Below are 20,158 nucleotides of genomic sequence, written 5' to 3'. Positions count from 1 at the left end.
CTATATACATATTTTTAAAAAAAGTTTTGCTAGCAAAAGGACATAAGGACTCAATCTAAACCTGAACTAATTTTCCACAGAGCAGGCTTGGAACAAGTTTTCATCACACTGTGTGTAATATCTTACCTTAATACAATGTACAGTAGAAATACAATCAAAATGAACTTGATAGACTGTTCCTGTGCTTTGTATGAAAGGGGAAAAAATGAGATTGATCATTGACTGGAATGTGTAGGTAAGTTTTGAGCTGTTTTACAGAGTTTTTGATTTATGTTTGAACTACCTAGGCCACTCTCAGTTACTTCCTGCAGACAGGATCCATGCTAAGACAACCTAGAATAACGGCTCATATTAGCTGTAACCTAGGGGCTTCTATTCCTTCATCCTTGCAGTTCTAATTCTGAAATGGTAGATGAATTCTATAGTCAAGACAAGAACTTAAGTTATTCACATTGTAAGCGAGCTATCTCAGGTAAGCCTGATGAAGTTAAGAGAATCCCTCAGGGTCACTCAGTTATGGAAGGATTGAGAGAGAAAACTTACTAACACAGAATCCACTGTGCTTTTACCTATCCTGATCATATTATAAGAGATGAATAAGGTACTTGGGTTTTAATTAGTGTAGAGTTTATTACACATTTTTATTTTTTAAACTATTTTATGAATTACAACTAGTACTGCTATGATTAATGGTAGCTCTCTTATTGTGTGCAAGGTTCCTGTCTCTGCTGAGCCCTATTTCTTTTCAACTAAAAACAGCTCTTTGAGATTAGTACTATGTCAGTATATCATAAATAAACTGAAGCATAAAAGAGTCAAATAACTCACCCAGGCCACAAAGTTGTTAACTGTAGAGTTAGACTCAGACCCAAGCCTGTTTGACACATCAATGTGCTGTTAATAGCTTTGTGTACTGCCCATTAATTAATTGATTAACTAGTTCTTTAAGCCTATATTTCTTAGATGTGTATTTCAGTATTCTGACCATGTCAACTATGTATGCAAGAAGAAGTAAACTTTTGTTTTTCAGGCAGGCTAAGGGAGCGAATATGGCTTTGGATGGCAGATAATAATGACTTCATTATTCCTTTTCTTAGGGAGATTCTGTACATATTGAGATTCCTCTAATATAAGCCATGTCAAGCAATCTTTAAAATGGCAAGAAAGTTATGTAGAGAACACTGACAACTTTTCAAAACTGTTGAGATAAACAAACAGAAGATTAATGTAAAAAATGTTTTGAAAACTAGGATTAATATTGAGTCAGAAATGACAAAGCAGGTAAATCAGCAGCAATATTTTCTTTCACTCTTCAGTGTAGTTTTTGGTTTGCTTTTTTTCTTTCCCTCTTTTTATCTCTCTCCCCTCAACTGCTTTTAAAAATATTTATTAACATCTTAACAACCAATGTGCTTCTCCAGATTGACTTGTTACATTGCCCCAATTTAGCTGCCTCCATATAACTCTCATTTTCCTAGGAACTGAAGTATGTTTCAGTTCCCACTAAATGTCTAAATTTGTGCCAAAAAGCAGATAAGTTTGATCCAGGGTGCATATTGAGTTGGATGGAAGACAGGAGTCATAATTCTGGGCTTGGATTCCAGATGGATTTTTAAATTGGGTTTTAATATAGCTAATCAGTTCCTATATTAATATTGGAAGTCTACTATTTAAAATTGTAAGAACATTAGCAGTGATTTCAGTTGAAGCAGTTTTTTTTAGGATCAGAAGGATCGGCCAGATGGGCGAAGTTAAGTACATGTTAGCGTGAAGTTATAAGTCAGAGCAATTGTGAAATATGCACACATGTTAAAACAGATTTTTATGAATAATGTATGGCAGTATTATTCTGAATATCAAAAATACTAACTATAATAGTTTTAGTAATAATTGTAAATCAGTGTAAATTCTTATTTTATTCTGGAGGAACTATTTTAATTATTTTAGAAAATATTTCCATTACATAGGAGGTACACAATTAATATCTCTATAAAGCTTAAAAGGAAAAGAACCCTGAAAGCATCAAGTGGAATGCGCTGTGATATATCAGTCACTCAAAAACTATGCAGCTTTTCGTAATGTATTTAAAACAAGGACAAGTATGTAGGAGCAACAACAATAAAAAACTCAGGATTGGAATAAAATCAATGGTGGATAGAGAAATAAGAATTCTATTTTTGTAGTAAATTCATCTTTTCACCTTTCCATTATTCCTGTAAAAACCTGCAGAGCTGTGTTTTACTTTGGGCTGGTTCCTGGTCCCAGGGTGGTACTGAAAGTTCACTACAAATGCTGCTGCTTAAGGGCTGCTCTGTCACTGCTGTCACCACTGTCACCACCTTCCTTCTCCGCAAGCTGTCATTCCCACTAATGGTAGGGGAAGCCGAGAACGAGGCAGCACAGGACCAAACGCCCCCACAGGCCAGCCAGTGGTTGCCAGAGTGGTGTAATTTGTGGGACTTTGAAAACTTCCCTGTGTCCAAAGATATTTTCCTTAGCCTGGCCCTTATGATTGACATTCTAGCATTAACAATAAGTGCATTTGGCTAAAAGTATTTTAATTTCCAGAAAGTTCTTTAAAAAATTTCCACGTCCTCAGAAAATGCTGTCATCTGTCAGGTAGCACCATTGAGAATTAGTTTATTATACTGTTTTTCCTCCTTGAGACCTAGTTGAGAAGGACTATAAATGTTGGTGGGACCAAAGTAAAAATGGAGTACTAATTAAAGCAGGTTAGTGGGTCAGTGTGGGAGGAGTTGCAGACCCAGGTCAGCAGCAGTCTGTTTTGTGCATGAGGGAAGTTTGTCCCAAGAGAAGGGGAGGTGTGTGGAATAGAGAGGTTTGTACAGCATTCATTCTGTGAGTCTCCTCAAGCTCTGCAGTTATCTGGGATCATTCATCTGTTAAATTAAAAAAAAAAAAACCTGCTTACTCATAGGCATTAAGAAATTCATTACCCCAAGAAGTGGGTACATGACCGTGGTTGTTGGTTTCTATCTAATTCTGAAATCTTGCTTAGGGTTTCTTTTTTGATCAGCTGTGGCCATCTTATCACTCTTTTCAGTTTTGCCATAACTTTCTCTGCTTATTTTGGTCGAAACATGGTAACAGGCCTTTCTCTGTATTCCTCAAAGCATTACTGAGATGAGTCCTGCGGTGTTTGACAAATTTAATAGAAATTTGGAATTACTTAATCTGTAATGTCATTACATTACAGAAAAAGAAAATGTAATATTGGCTTTCAGACAGCAGTGCAATAGGAGTCCTTAAGAGCAAAGACTATATTTTATACCTTGTGGTGTCAGCCCAGTATCCGGCGCATGACAAGCACAGATTAGTGAATGAATGAACATTGGTGTTTTTAGGTTTAATTGACTCTGCCCTTTCACCTGGTCCTCGTGGTCATTTTCATTTCCCTATACAAATATAACTGACAGAACCTTTTAAGTTTTGACAAACGTTCTTAAAGGTCACAGAATGATTGTAACTTTTCCCATTATTAAGATTGCTTTGCTTGGTTTCAGTTTCTATGGTCAGTTTTATGGTCCTGTACTAAGGACCTGTATATAAAGGTGTATATACATGCAAAGGAGGATGGCCTGTATATAAATGATTTTATTTATGTATCCAAAGTTTAATTACTTGGGTAAATTCAGGTATATATTTAAAATTTGTGTCTTTCCCACCCCTAAATATTTCTTATTATGTTTTCATAAAAAGAAAACTTGTATGTTTTCTTTTCCTTTCTTTTCTTTTTTTTGTCCCGTGTAGTTGCTTATTGATAACGTATTTGCTACAGTTCAAGTTCTTGTTAAAATAAGTATGAATATTAAAATTAAAATCTCTATATTAAAATTTGATTCTAAGCCCCATGTATAATTGGATTTCTTGGTAAAGCAACTTTTCATCACAACAAAAACTGAGACAATTCTATAACTCATTGTAGTAGGTTTTTGTTCTGTTCTAAAGCACAATTTGTAAATTTTCCTGTCAGTATTTTTCAATGCATTCATTAGCGAAAAATCGCATGTTGTTTGTCACTGAATATTTTTTGTTATTCTTCTTATGTTAGTACATAAAACAGTAACTTAAATAATATTTTCAAAAGACCACAATATAAACTCGTGTTTTCCAATAAAATGGCCAATCCCAGAGTTGGAGTTTTGCCAAAGCTTTAATGTAGGCAGTTTCCCAAGAACATATTCCCTTTGCTTTTGAAAACTTTTTAGACTATAGTCAAAAAGGGAATAAATGGAGGTTTTTAAACAATAGTGGTGTTAACTCCAGTATATTACAGATATAATAATATTATATTAAAAGTAACAAAAACATATTCTTTCTCTAACTTGTCATCTTCCAACATGAAGAAAATTGAGATATCATTAAATACTTAGAATTCATTTTCTACCCAAGTAATTCTCAGGTACATCCAAGTCTTTCCATTAGTTCATTCATTCATCTAAGTGTCTCCATTATTGAACTAATGAGCACTTATTATGTTTCAGGGACTGTTCTAGGCACTGGTGATACTCATATGGAATAAAATAAACAAGCAGCATAAGTTTAAAGTTCTTAAGGGGCTTGTATATATTCTGTGACTCCACCACTCAAATCTTATGTATAATCATCTTTCACCTACACTATCATGACAGCCTCCATCTGACCCACTCCTCCAATCTATTGTACAGCAGAGTCCCCATTTCTGTTTCAGCTCTTATGCTCATGAATCTGGTTTTTCTCTCATATATACATCAATCTTACTTGAGTTCTTCCTACTCCTCCAAGTGTGAATTCACTCATATAGGCCTTTGATTCATACATGCCTTTGTTTTTCATTCAGTGAAAGCTAAATTTTTAAAATGAGAAAATGATGACTTCCTTATAAATTCAAGTAATCACCGAATGCTAGCTATAAAAGGAAATTAGTAATAATTTATTTCAGTGTTGTCATTTAACAAATGAAGACTTTAAAGTTCATGATATAACTAGTTAGTGGCAAAAGTGGATCTAGAACTCGGTGCTTGGTCTATTCTATTTTTTTTAAATCCTCACCCAAGGATACTTTTTAATTAAATTTTTTTTTGCGGGGGGTGGGGAGAGAGAGAGAGAAACATTGGTGTGAGAGGGAAACATTGATTGGTTGCCTTCAGTATGTGCCCTGACTGGGAATCGAACACACAACCTTTTGGTGACTAGGAAGGATGACATTCCAACTACCTGAGCCACCTGGCCAGGGCTGCTTGGTCTATACTTTGTTATTAGTTGTAAAACAAAAAGCAAAAACAGTTCACTTTACTTAAACTCTTTTAATAGCAAAGAATGGAGAGAGAATTATTTCAGTCCTTTCCGCAGCATTAATGGAAGCAGGGACCATGGACTCTAACAATATAGGTACTGTATTAAGATTTGGTTTCATGGAGACAGGCACTAATTCAAAGCAGCTCTGAGTATCTTAGCAGCATTAGTTTGTGTACTTTTCACTGTACTTTTCTACTACTACTGTTATTCATCTACTCTCTGTATCTGCCATGTTGTGTTATCTTGATTTTCCTCTGGCAACTTTCTCAACAGTTTTGGCTTACTCTAAATTGTTTACTTTATACTTCAACTTTCTTGCAGCATCTCATTGCCCCAACTCTTTCTCTTGACCTTTCTTTGTGACTCTTTCTGGCTTCAGCCCCCTCCACTACTAAGTACCTGAATCAGTCTTCCCTCCCTCCCTCCCTCCTTCCCTCCCTCCCTCCCTCCTTCCCTCCCTCCCTCCTTCCCTCCCTCCCTCCTTCCCTTCCTTCCTTTCTTCTCTCTTTCTTTCTCTTTTTCTCTTTTAGAAGTTAAACTAACACTTGACTGGCCCAGCTTATCCCTTTTTAAATAAACCTCCTCATTCCAAGTAACCTTATAGGCTACTTGCCAGACTTTGTATTGGCCTCCCTTTGATTAGGAGCCCTTTCTTATAGCTGAAGTGGAGTAGGAGTGAGCTCATGAAGAAGAGATCGTGACTGTTTGGTGCTGTCCCTTTATCAGAGTCTCTGGATGACAATCCCTTCAAAAGGAATTGGACCTAAAGAGGATAACATGACTAACATGTCTGGTTCACTGCTATAAAATGCTTCCAGGAAAGTGAGCTCAAGAAATTATACCACCACTGCATTCTGTTTCATCATGGGGAAGGGCAGGAAGACACTCTGGTCAGAAAATCAGGCGATGGCCAAAAAAGAGAAACATTTTGCTTAACTCATGGGTTTGTGGAAATAAAAAAATAAATAAATAAGTAAACATTTAAAAATAACAAGAAAAGGAAATAGGTTTATGGCAGAAATTTTATCTGTCTTTGTGCCTCTCACCCTGGCTCCTCATTCCTTGTCTCCCTACACTCTCCTGGGAACATTTAGTTCTCACCCTCCCAGAGGTGCTTTCTTATCCCAGAGAGCCACTGCCGCTGTCTTAGAGGTGAGGACATTTCTTATTTCCTGTTATAAAAAGTGAAAACAACTTAGTTTTGTGGATATTTTTATTTGTAGAATCTTGTATAACATTTGGACAACTGAGAACAGTATGTCTAATTTTATAATTAGGTTGATTGTTAGTTATCTTAAAAATATATAAACAGAGCAAAATTCAGTTAAAACATTGGGTATATTAGATGCTATTAGTAAATGTATAGCTTTATAGAACCATGATTCATAAAATGTAACTCCTTTTTTTTAATGGTGAACAGTACCAGATGTTAAACCCCAGTCCTAGAGTTTTGTTAATTAAGAATTCAGAGCAGGAACTCAAATATAAGTGAGAGTCTATTTAGAAAGTCTCAGAGATGGAAGAAGTGAGCCAGCTGGGCTGTGTGGACTCAGGAAAGAAGTTACAGAGGTAAAAGCAGGGTCCTTGGAGCTTAGGAAAAAGACAAAGAAACCTTGATCTTAAGGATTTCCTTGTTTTCCAAATTCAGGGATTTAAGAGGAGGATATCAATAAAATATTCATCAGATTTCCAGGTGTGTCCTTTTAGGACCCTGGTCTCTACAGATTGGCGGGTGCTAGGGTAGGGGGTCATTAGTCATCCATGTAGTCTCAATGTCAGCTATGGCATCACTTCATCTGTTTTGCTGCTTTTCTGGGCCTGCAGCTGAAACACAACTGAGATCTAAATGTTATCTCTTGTTTGACCACAAGTCTGTCTCTGTGATCAACAGATTGAAGGCCTTGTCTTTAAGATTATTTAATGTGGGACAGAACCTCATTGTTCTGAGGGCTTAGTGTTTAAGGGAGTGGTCTGCAGGGGCTTGTATGGGAGTCACATGAGGTCATTCTCTGGCCCCCTTGTTCCTTCTGTAAGGGGGTCTGCCACATGACTAGTGACATGCCAGAGGAGGAAAGGTCAGGGGAGGGTTGGAACTTCATGATCAACTGTATGCTAGGGGAGGAGAGATCACCCTGGGGGTGAGGTCCCACCCTACAATACTGGTTTTCCCAGTTTTGCCCTTTGCTAGTCTCCCTAAGCTTACCGTCATAGTGACCTTATGTACCTAGCCTGTTGTTCCCACTCTGTTCATGTCGGTCGAACTGCCTGCTACATCACTTTTGTTGATTTGTCTTGGTGGTGTATATTGTTTGAACATAGTGATAAAAATGAGGACAGCCTGCATTCTAGAAAACTATAGCAAATAAAGTAAGTAAAAGGGCAGGTAACTCAATTCTTGATAAATCTATCAAACCGCTATGATTCTATGATTGCCATCTTACTGTCATGACTAGTCAAATCAGTTTTCTTACTTATAGAAATGAGAAAAATACATACTTCATGGAACTGTCATGAAATTAACTAATGTATTTGGAAGTAGTTGATTACCTACAAAACACATAAGCAAGCAAAATATAACCACAGACATCCAAAAGAACCTATGTACTCCAATGTTCATAGCAGCATTATTTACAACAGCCAAGTGCTGGAGGCAACCTAAATGCCCATCAATAAATGAGTGGACCAAAAAGTGTGGTAAATTTACACAATGGAATACTACACAACAGAAAGGAAGAAGGAGCTCCTACCCTTCACAGCAGCATGGATAGATCTGGAGAAGATTATGCTAAGTGAAATAAGCCAGGCAGTGAAAGACAACTGCCATATGATCTCACCTTTAATATTGAATTTTGGTCATAATATTTGGAATTTTTGTTGCTAATTTCTTTTTATAACTGAGGTATAATTGACATATAACATTTGTTACTAATTTCTTAGCTTTTAAAACTCCTTTTGATGGACAGGCTCTATGAGTAGGGTCTTTTATTTGTCTTAGCTCACTCATGGAGTGTTATAACAATAATTTAAATTAGATAAACTGCATGGATGTGGTCCAGTTTTTCAATAATTATAAACAGATTATGTCTTAGAGCATATTGTTTTAGCATTAATGAGCTAAAACCAACTTTTAAAAAGTTTTAATGAAATTTAGCAGATCATTACTAGATACCAGCCTTTTATAAAAGATGCCACTCTTCATTTGATACTATGCTACAATTTTAGTTGATAATAACAAATCATTGAAATAATACTCAAACATAATTAAAAATATTAGCAAGAATTTTTGTAATAAAAATTACTGATTGAAAAGATCAAATTTATTAAGAAATAAATTAGTAAGAATTACATGTATATTGATGAGGAAACCATAAGTTGGGGTGCAAGACAACTCAGAGCCTGTGTGTATTTATTTGGCTTGTGTGGATTTACTTTTCATAGCAAGTTCTCTGCTTCACTCTTGCAGGGTCTCAAAGGACATCCAGGCCTCCCAGGACTCCGAGGGGAACAAGTAAGTGTTTCCTTTGCAAAGCTGTATCTCTTCCAGTGAGAAAAGATACTCCCTAGAGAACCTCATTGAGAGATTTCCTCAATTATTAAATTGAAATTTACTATTTCACTTTTCTAGTTATTTTCCCTCTGTTTAGTACAGGGCAAACTTTTAATTGATTGTTTATTATAGTCTTATTTTTCTTTTTTTCCTTCATATTCCAAATTGACTTTCACTGTCTACCTAGTAAGTTCTGGAATAGCAGTTCTTAAACTTTTATGGTTCACAACCACCCTCTTTGGGAATCTTACAAATGCTGTGAACCCTTTCCTCAAAAACTACACTTTCCATGCACATGCACACACCCATGCTCACACACACACACCTGGTTTATTTGGTACAATTTTAGGGCCTTGCCCCTTCAGGAAATCGTTGTGTAGGGAACATAAATAAATTTCAGAATCACTCCAAATTGGGATGGCATTAAGCTGCTATCCATTGTAAACATACACACATAGGCATAACAAGTCCAAAGTTTGGAACCACAGCACCTGGTTTTTAATTCTGTTATTCCTTCTCTCTCCCACCAGAAAAATACTATATCATTTTGTCATAGAAAAAAAGGTCATATCTCTTGTTCTCAATACAGTATATAGTAGGCTAGTATGAATACAACAGTGGAAGGATAGGAGGTGGGAAACAACCAGGGTGACAGATTCTGTCGTTGAAGGCTCAGTGGAGAACCTCAGGAAGCCCTAAAGGGAGTTCAACAACAACAACACCATTGATGGGGATTGTCACTCAAGGGAAAGATATTAATGAAGAAAGCCAGTTTTCTATTTCCTTCATGTTAAGTGGGACAGTGCACTTGGTTCAGTCTCTCAGGTACAAGATTACCAGTTACTAGACATGGCAAGCAAAGCATAAAAGGTACAATTTCAGATTAAACAGTTACTGAAAAGCATTTCCATTTTTATGGGTGAAATTTACTAGGGTGGGAGGGGGAAAGTGGAGGGCAAAAATCCCTAGAGTACTGCTTTCTCAGAAACATATGGATTCCAATGAAGAAAACCTAATAATTCATAAGAAAATGAAAAACTGATCTTGTGTCAGTAATGACCAGTTCTCACACGACGGCTTTATGATCTAGTTCTGTTAATATGCATGTTATTGTTCTGCAAGTGTTATGCTTATTTAAAGTCTTAAAATCAATTTTAAAGGTTGAAAAATGTATTTTGGACTCAGTTCTTACTTCCTACTCCAGTTATTTCCAGAAAAAGGCAAACTTTGATAACTGCAAGTAACAACTAGTATCGTTTTGTATTTTAAGTGTAAAATGCTGTGATCATTAAGAGGAGCATAAGTACTTTGCCAGGAGGCATTCACTGCTGGAAAATTTGTAAATATGTATGAACTGGTCAGCAAACATTTTGACAAGTATTTATGTCATCTGTGCAAGCTCTAGTAATAAGATCTGTCACTCACTGAGTTTTTATTAGTTGCCAAACTGCAGTACTTGTTAACTACAATTTGTAGTGTTGTACTAACTAACTATCTCCATGTTTACTAATGAAATGCTCAGCATCACTAAGACTGATTGCAGTTACCCCATTTTTAAATATATTTTTGCACATAATTCTTTTTTATCCACATAGTAATTCTGTGAACTAGAAGTTATTATCCTGTGGTACTAAGGAGAAAACTGAGATACAGGATTGACCCAGACTCTCCAGGAAGTCTGACTGACTCATGCTTTAATGCTTAGAGCATGGAGTGGGCTTGGGGCGGGCTTCTTATCCAGACTCCTCCAGAAGCTGTAAGGTACAACTTTGTGCCGAAAATCCTCCATTCTATCTAAAGATTTAAGTGAGCCATTTTCTCAAAAACATTTTTAAGTGCAGAGTGAATTGAGTTGTAGTGTTTGTTTTAAGTTTCTTTTGAGCTCCTGTGGTTGTCACAGTGATTTTAGGGTATGGTTGACTTGGCATGTGTTTATGCCATTTAAGTCTATGCTGAAGGCTTACTTGTTTACTTTGTTTACTGCTATTCCAGCATAACAGAATTTAGCCATCATTTGGAATTCTTTTGTGTATTTCTCTGTGCAGCTGGGATGAGTTAGCTCTCCACACGTTGCTTTAATACATTCTATAAAAATCCATTCAAAATCAGATTTATGTCTCTAACAGATTGTTTTTTAATTGAGGTTAATTAACCTAATTTGGCTACGAAAGGAATGAAAGGGATGGTGGTACGCATTAGTCAGGCATTAGACCTACAGAATAAAAACAGCATTTTAAATTTGTTTCACTCATTTCTATTGTCATACCTAAATATAGGGTTTTGCGAACATCTGGATATTGGTCTTTATATTTTAGAATTGGATGGGGCATAAAGGAAGCAGTTGTAAATAGGCTGGAGCAAATCTCTTAATTAGAGGGCTTTCCCTAGAGTACATTGGAAGTTATTTGCACTTTCAAGCTGTACTAGAAAGAGACCCTTGAATGGTAGTCCCTGGGGTTAGATTTGCTTATTTAAATCCTAACTTCCTACCTACTAGCTTAATGCCTTTCCACTGGTAACAAACACGTCATGACTCATTTTTCTCATCTGTGGAATAGGGATAATACTTACATTATAGAGCTAGAGCAGAATAAATTATAATATATATGAAATACTTGAAATAGTTCTGGGCACATGGCAGTGCTAAAAAATGTTATGGTAATAAAATATTTGTAACATTAATAAGGCAATATGTAGTATGTAAATATGGTTTCTGAAATTCATAGGATATAATTACTTGTAGATAAGAATTTTATTTTGTAATTGTCAGAAGGTCACTGTTTATTCACAATTTGTTAAATTGTCCATTGTGATACATATGTATATTACCCATCTGTCTGTATGTACATGTGTATATGCATGTGTGTATAACTGGGTTCATACCAAGACTCTGCTACTTACTGTAGAATCTTGAATAAGTTTCATAACTTCCCCATGTCAGTTTTTCCATATGTACAATGGAGAAAATAATATCTAATAGGTGGTGTAAAGTAGATGTAAAGTACTTGGTATAGTGATTGGCACATAAAAAAGTGCTTGGTAAATGGTACTTGTTGGAACAAGGGAAGGAAGAAAGAGAGAAGGGAGCAAAATGAGACAGAATAAGATTGAGAGATGGATTCTCAGAAAAGTGGAAAGAAAGATATACTAGGAGCCTATGTGTCTAATAGAATGGGAGGGCAAAACTTTTCAATTGTGATTCTTACTTGCATTTTCCTTGGTACTCTTTCTCTAGACTTTTTGTACCTTGAAGTTTTGTAGTGTTTCTAAACTTAAAATAGTGGTAACACTCATGTGTTTATTTCAGAGCAGATGGGCAAAAGGCTAGTGTCTTTTGTCATCTCTTTTTACAAACAGCAAGCAGGACATGAATGTTACCCAATAAATAAGGAATCTATGACATTTAACAAAGCTGTCACCTGTTGAAGTAAAGGCAGCTCAGCATACATTCTTCTGGCATTTCTTTTATTTAAGAATTATTATTATTTTTTTGGATTTTTGAAAACTTTTTATCATGGAAAACTTCCAAATATAAGTAAAGAGTGTAGTTATAATGAACACTCATGTGCCCATCACCCAGCTGCAACAATGATCAACTCACTACCAATTTTCTTTCATCTGGGCTCACCAACCATTACCCCTTCCCCAGGTTATTTTGAAACAAATTCAAGACATCACATTATTTTGGTGATTTTCAGACTTTCATGTGCATCAGAATCCCCCAAAGGCCTTATTCTTCAAGAATTATATAATAGACAAACTCCAAATAAATTGATGGATGAACGAATGAATAATATATCAATGAAAGAAACTAAAAATAGGTGGAAGTATTTCTTTTTACCATTCCAACCACTTCTGCAGCATGTTTCCTTTACTCTGCCTTTGAGTCTCCATGAATCAGCCTCCCTTGAACACATCTTGTTTTGAATAAAAAGCACAAAGCTAATTCAAAATAAGTTAACATCCAAAGTTACTATGTGAATTTTTAGATAAAACTATGTCATGATACAGGTGTTCACCACTTAATATCCATTTATTTAATCAGACTTGCAAAATAAGTTTAAATTAGGAAGCCCAAAGAGATTGGTTTTGAAGTTCACTCCCCCACTTAGTCTTGTGGGCCTTATGCTCAGACAGTTAAGAAGAATTGCAGATGACTGAGACAAGAAGGAATTCAATTAAAAAAGAGAGTGGTATTTCAGGGCACTTAGGGTATAATCCCAGCAGTGGAATTGACTGGTCAAAAGGCAGTTCCATTTTTAGTTTTCTAAGGAAATTCCATACTGTTTCCCACAGTGACTGCACCAGTCTGTATTCCCACCAACACTGCACTAGGTTTCCCTTTTCTCCACATCCTCTCCAGCACTTGTTGTTTGTTGATTTGTTAATGATGGCCATTCTGACTGGTGTGAAGTGGTATCTCATTGTGGTTTTAATTTGCATCTCTCCGATGGCCAGTGATGCTGAGCATCTTTTCATATGTCTATGGAATCTCTGTATGTCCTCCTTGGAGAGCTGTCTGTTTAAACCCTTTTCCCATCTTTTAATTGGGTTGTTTGTCTTCCTGGAGTGGAGTCTATTCAAAAGAACCTATGCACCCAAATGTTCATAGCAGCACAATTCACAATAACCAAGTGCTGGAAGCAACCTAAGTACCCATTAATAAATGAACGGATCAAAAAACCATGGTACATTTACTCGATGGAATACTATGTAGCAGAAAGAAAGAAGGAGTTCCTACCCTTGGTGACAGCATGGCTGGAACTAGAGAGCATTATGCTAAGTGAAATAAGCCAGGCAATGAGGTATAAATACCATATGATCTCACCTATAAGTGGAACCTAGTTGACAAAACAAACAAGCAAGCAAAATATAACTAGAGACATTGAAATTAAGAACAAACTGACACTAACCAGAGGGGAGGTAGGAGTGGTTTAAAGGGGGAAAGGGAGGAGGGATTTTCATGAACATGTATAAGGACATATGGACAACACCAAATGGGGGTAGGATCAAGGGTGGGAGGTGGGAATGGCTGGGGTGGGGGTGAGTGGTGGGGGAAAATGGAGACAACTGTACTTAAACAACAATAAAAAAAGAATAAAAAGATAAAATGGAAAAAGAGTGATTATTAAGAAATGCACCCACTCTTTATAATAAATGTCTTCTTTATGTAGCACTGGATTTTTCCATCTCAGATTTGTTATTATTAATATTCAATGTCTCATTTAGGGTCCTAACTTAAGTTTTATTTACTTATTTTTAGCAATTTGGGGTCATTTTCATTTCAAGCAGATGATTTCTATCAGATAAACAATATGTGCGACCCTTAGTATTTTTATGAGGAAAAATTGTTCTACAAACTTGGGTATTATGAATGCGTCTAATTTGTTTTCTTGGGCTTCTTTTGACTTTGATGTATTTTACTTATTCTTTACTTCAGGGAATTCCAGGATCCACTGGTAATATTGGCTCACATGGTTACCCTGGCAGGCAGGTGAGGTAACTATATTTACACTTCTTTTTTGTTCGTCTTCATTAATATATTTTATGTTCTGATTTTGAGAGTCAATGTTTGAATGATAATTAATTTATTTTTTAAAAAATGAATTACTCAAAGCAAAATAATTTCAAAATCAAAATTGTAAAAACCCATGAAGAATTTTACTGCATAAAGTATTGTTTAAAATGGGAGTGGGGTTTTTAAACCTGTTTGATATATACCTTTAAAACGTAAATGCCTGAGGGTCAAATAGGATCATAAAATAGCCCTGCTGCTGATTTTACAATACTGCCACTGACTACAATGAAGTAATGGTAAGAGTTAAGACTGTATAATAAACATAATTTTTAAATAACACAGTTACAAAAACTTGGGACACAACTGGCAGTGTGCTACGTTATGTCACTGCCTTATATGAACTGAATTATATGAACTGAATTTAATTTTGTGTACTGTTTTTGAAAATTCGTTCTAATCATTTTACATTTGTTTTCCTCTAATTTCTTACTTTTTCTATTTTAGTAGAGTAATAATAGGGCACATTTTCTTTCTTATGTTTTCATGAATTGATTACTTACTCTTGAAATTAATTATTCATTTAGCATATTAGAAAACTACATTTTTAAAAATTTTTTTTTTAAGATTTTATTTATTTATTTTTAGAGAGGGAAGGGAGGGAGATAGAGCGAGAGAGAAACATCAATGTGCGGTTGCTGGGGGTTATGGCCTGCAACCCAGGCATGTACCCTGGCTGGGAATCGAACCTGTGACACTTTGGTTCGCAGCCTGCACTCAATCCACTGAGCTACGCCAGCCAGGGCAGAAAACTACATTTTTAATATCTTTCTTATTCTCAAGAATGAGGGAAGTTAAAATTCCAAAAAATAATCCATCATTTATAAAATTTCATTATTTAAGTCTTTAAAAATACATTGAGGATATTGCATATTAGAGTCTTACCACCAAGTGATGATTTATTAATATGACAAATATAAAATATACTGAGAATACTCAAATATATGGACTTGATATGAAGTTAAAAACATTTATCTTTAAGTGTTATGGGAATATATTTTAGATAAGTTAATTAGAAATGTTTTAAAAGAACATAGGTTTCCAATGAGAATAATTTAAAGAAAAAATATTATTTTTTGTATCTGACAACATGTGTTAATCTACTTTACTTAGAAACCTAAAATATATTTGTATATAGATTACACTTAGTACCTCTTATGGTCCTGGAATTCTAAAGTAACTTGAAGGTATATAGTCTTCATTAAGTATACAGAGTTTTGAGTTTTATACTCGTGAAAATTACACCTTTTTATAACTTTTGTTAATCTATCAACAACTCTCTAAAAATACTGTGATATGATGATGATGTCTTTTGTTCACACTAGGGATTAGCTGGGCCAGAAGGTAATCCAGGTCCTAAAGGTGTGCGAGTAAGTAAGCATTTTCATCATTTTCTTAAGTATGCTTGCATAAAAGTAGAATGAAATATACAAAATACTTATTTTCACAATTTTGTAGGAACTTTGAATTCAATGCATGTTTAGCCTGAGAAGAATTATGCTTGTTTAATAGATGTTTGCTCTTAATGCCACAGAATATAGTGTAGGTTTTATATCATTCTTTGATAGCTCTTACCTTATTTACATCATTTTTGCTAGCTCCTAGAAAAATGTTTGGTGTGCTATATGCTGTATAAACATTTGTAATATTATTTATAATAAGTGTATATAGACCTAAGAAATCATAATAAAAAAATAAAGAGGCAAAATATTCATATTAGTTTAAGGCTGAGGGTAAAGAAGGAAATAAGCCTATCCCATCAGGAACATACCACCGCACTTCCAAACTATTAGAGTTGTTAGCCGGTTTTAATCATTAAAAGGAATGAAAAAGAAATTACTGATGTGTTATATAATGTGCTACAAATTAAAACCAAAGTTGGTTCTAGGAAAAATTAATAAAAGTATACTAAAATTGTTGTTTTAAAAATTCTTCATTTGTAATAGTTATTTTCCAGAATCTACATCTGTGCCTTATATTATCTAAAATACTTTTTTGAAATAAGAAATGCATAAAGTATTTAAACAGTATGTGCTATAATGATGCCTTACATTTTTAAAATACTTTCATATGTATTTTCTTCTTCTATTTTGCTGCTATCAATCATGTAAAGTAAGAGAACAGATGTATTATCTCATTTTATAGATTAGAAAATAGTAAGCTAAAGAATTTATGTGATTTGGCAAAGTGATAGCTGGCCAGAATAAGAACCAAAGTCTCCTCACCCTAGCTCTGTTCTCTTTCCACTTTATCCCATGCTGTCTCTACCCGTGCTTGCATTGAGTGAAAATATAATGGGAAAATGTCACATATTTTTTACTAGAAGCTTCAACCAAAACACATGTTGACTTGAATTCTGGAAAGCAAGAAGAGATTAGAGGAAAAAAAAATGGGTTTTGGAGTTAGATAGGCCTGCTCCCCCACCCCACCCTCCTTAACTCCTCATTCTCTAGGTTTGTGACTTTAGATATCATTCAACTCATCTATCCTTCATTTCTTTTATATTTTATCAAATGCTGATACTGAAACTTACTTTTCAGATAGCGAAGAGAACTACCTGAGCTTAATATTCTTAAAGCACAGTACCTAGCACATAGCGTACATCCTCTGTACAGATTCTATCATTATTATTGAACTAGAGAGTATCTTCAATGCATGAGATAATAACTCCAAGCCATGTTATTTAACACCATGAAGTTTTCTGTCACTGCATTTTCTCATCTTGCTTCAGTGATTCCTATAGCTTTTGGCGGGGGGGGGTAAAATGTCATTTTTATACTACATTATACATTCTTTTTTTGTTGCTTTTCCCCCCATTTGTATTGAAAAAGGTTGTAACCCCTTTTAAGTTGTACTTACAGGTTTTGTTGGATGGCTTCATAAAACAATTTTTTAAAATAATACAAATTAATCTTTTGTGATGTAATTCTTTCATTTTCTTATGGGACAGTGGGAGGGATCAGGAGGGTATTTCTTTGGGTTTGACATTCACAAAGGGTCTCAAATGTAGATTTTTAATATTAAGACCCAATATGGTTAAAAACACAAAAATCACAAACACACAAGATTATAAAATGCTTTTTATTTAAATTGTGTCCTGTTACTGGACTACACCATATGCTATGCACTTTAAATTAATATTTTTATAATATTATCATGTGGGACATTATCTTTCAACTAGTATTTGATGGAATTAATTGATGGTAAGATAATTACTTTTAAAATATAAATTTTTAAAACAAACCAGCATTTGTAACCCTCATTTGGCATTTCTTTGAGTAATAATATGCTGCCTGCCTCATAAATGTAGATGTGTATAGGGCCTCTCCTGATGTTTTAGTGGCCCGGCTAGTGACACAAAGTTGCTTCTAACTACAAACTTCAGTCAAAAAAGCAAAAGCTAAATGTGATATAATTATTTTTTGTTATTAGTTTCATTACACACTAAACTATAGCTTAGTGATGGTATTTTGAGAACGACCACAACCCGTGTGATTTCTTTAGTGGTTGTTCCTGACATTTTATTTCTGTTAGAATCAGCATGACACATATCAAGAAACTGTTATGAAATATCTATGTAATTATTCACAGCATTGTTCCCTTTAAAATCTTACTTGTAAAATGTGCTTATACCCTGTTAAGGCTCTGGTGAGTAGAGGTCTGGCTTTTTAACTTCTGAGTTCTCAAACAATTATTTAGTTCACTGATATGTGTACACCAGTTAGGGTGTCTGTTTCTTTTATTTATAAGCAAAACTCCAGTTGTATATATTAACACAAAAATTAACTGTTTTTAAACCTGAAGCTATCTGTAGCTAATGATTCTGAACATACATGCAGCTTGTCATCATAACTATAAATTTTTGGAATCGGAAATACTTTCAGATGCTTCATTTTAAAAGAAACCTTCCTCATCCTCTAGATACTTGGCTTTCAAGCAAATTATAGATGTTTCAGTTATTATTAGAGTTAAGTAGGAGGAAACTTATTCTTTATCTTTCATTTTTTGCTTGTTCATATAATCTGTAGAACAATGGGAAATTTAAAGGTGTTTTTTTTTTCCAGTCAAAGGAAAGTGATCCTCTTACTATGGCAACAGCTAAGTAACTTTCACATTCAGGATAGATCCCTCACAAAGTTCTTATTCCAGGCTACTTAGAAATGACTCTTGAGACATTTGCTTTATAAAATGTGATGAAATATATACAGGGGTAAGCAAAAGTAGATTTACAGTTGTTCATATGGAAAATAACACAATAATTAATAAATAATAAGAATAAACTCTGTTTTGCATACTCAGAACTGTAAACCTACTTTGCCCACTTATGTGTAACATAAAATGTGCTGTATTAACCAAGCTTAAGTGTACAGTTTAGTAGTGTCTTAGTTCAGGCTGCTATAATAAAAATATCCTAGACTAGATAGATGGCTTAAACAATGAAGATTTATGTCTCACAGTTCTGTAGTCTGGGAAGTTCAAGATCAAGTTGCCAGTATACATGGGGTCTGGTGAGGGACCTCTTCTTGGCTTGTAGACAACTACCTTCTCTCAGCCAAGAGAGTAATCATCTCTCTCAAAACTTATAAGGGTACCAATCCTATTCAGCAAGGCTCTACCCTTACCACCTAATTACCTTCCAAAGGTCCCATCTTCAAATACCATCATATTGGTTATTAGGCTTCTGAATTTTGAGGGAGCACAAACATTTAATTCATAGCAGGGGGCAATAAGTCCATGCACATCATTGTGCAGCCGCCACCACTGTCCATCTCCAGAATTTTGTCATCCTCCCAAACTGAAACTTCAAATCCATTAAACAATAACTGCCCATCCTCCCTCTCCCCAAGATGCTGGCAACCATTCTACCCTGTCTATGAATTTGACTACTAGATGTATTTCATTTAAGTGAAATTACAGTACCTATCCAGAAAGTATTCAGCCATGTGATATGAAAAACAGAGACATTTATTGAAGAAGATGTAAGATACAAGAAACATTGTACATAGGACAATGACACCTCAGTCCCCTTCAAAGTAGGCACCTTGAGACCTCACAAAGTTCTCCCAGTTGCCATCAGCTGCCCTGTCATATTTTCCTGAATCCCACTGATGGTCTGAAATCTCTTCCCTTTAAAAGGTGATTTTAGTTTTGGGAAAAATCAGAAGTCACAGGGCACCAAATCTGGGCTGTAGGTGGGCTGAGTCACCTGGGTGATTTGATGTTTCACCAAAAACTCTGCGTGAGACATGATGCATGAGTGGGCACATTGTGGTAAAGCTCCCAGTCACCAGTTGCCCATAGCAGCAGCCTTCTGAATCATCTGAATTATTTTCTCAGAGGAATTGTTCAAACTTGATGTAAAATTTGATGAAGATTCATCACTCTACTTGCTCAGTCATTTTAAATGCAACAGCCACACAGTACGCATGCTCACTCAGTGGCATCTACTGCCCCAATTGACTAGTTCAGTGAAGTCATCATTGTTAACACATGTGCATTCCAATCCATTCTCATTGGGTGCTGGGTTACATTAATGTCAGATCTCATATATATTATGTATCCTTTTGTGATTGGCTTATTTCACTTATCATGGTTGACTTCAAGGTTAATCTATACTGTAGCATATGTCACAATTTCCTTTTTAAGGCTGAATATTTCATTGCATGAATATTCCACATTTTGTTTAACTAATCATGTGTTGAACTTTTGTGTTGCTTCTACCTTTTGACTTTCGAGAG

General features: G+C 35.2%; 1 protein-coding gene across 1 annotated transcript in view; it reads left to right on the top strand.

The window, feature by feature from the left end:
* The window catches only part of COL24A1 (collagen type XXIV alpha 1 chain), a 333,553-nt gene that overhangs the window by 59,797 nt on the left and 253,598 nt on the right, over positions 1-20,158 (top strand). Inside the window, exons 9-11 of the mRNA XM_036026370.1 lie at positions 8,762-8,806; positions 14,286-14,339; positions 15,746-15,790. Of these exons, the coding sequence (XP_035882263.1) occupies positions 8,762-8,806; positions 14,286-14,339; positions 15,746-15,790 (144 nt within the window). The remainder of the gene's footprint in view (positions 1-8,761; positions 8,807-14,285; positions 14,340-15,745; positions 15,791-20,158) is intronic.

Source organism: Phyllostomus discolor, chromosome 5 (genome assembly GCF_004126475.2).
Source record: "Phyllostomus discolor isolate MPI-MPIP mPhyDis1 chromosome 5, mPhyDis1.pri.v3, whole genome shotgun sequence".
Lineage (NCBI taxonomy): Eukaryota > Metazoa > Chordata > Mammalia > Chiroptera > Phyllostomidae > Phyllostomus > Phyllostomus discolor.
Note: the sequence above shows the minus strand (reverse complement) of the source record. Positions and strands in the feature narration are given on the sequence as shown.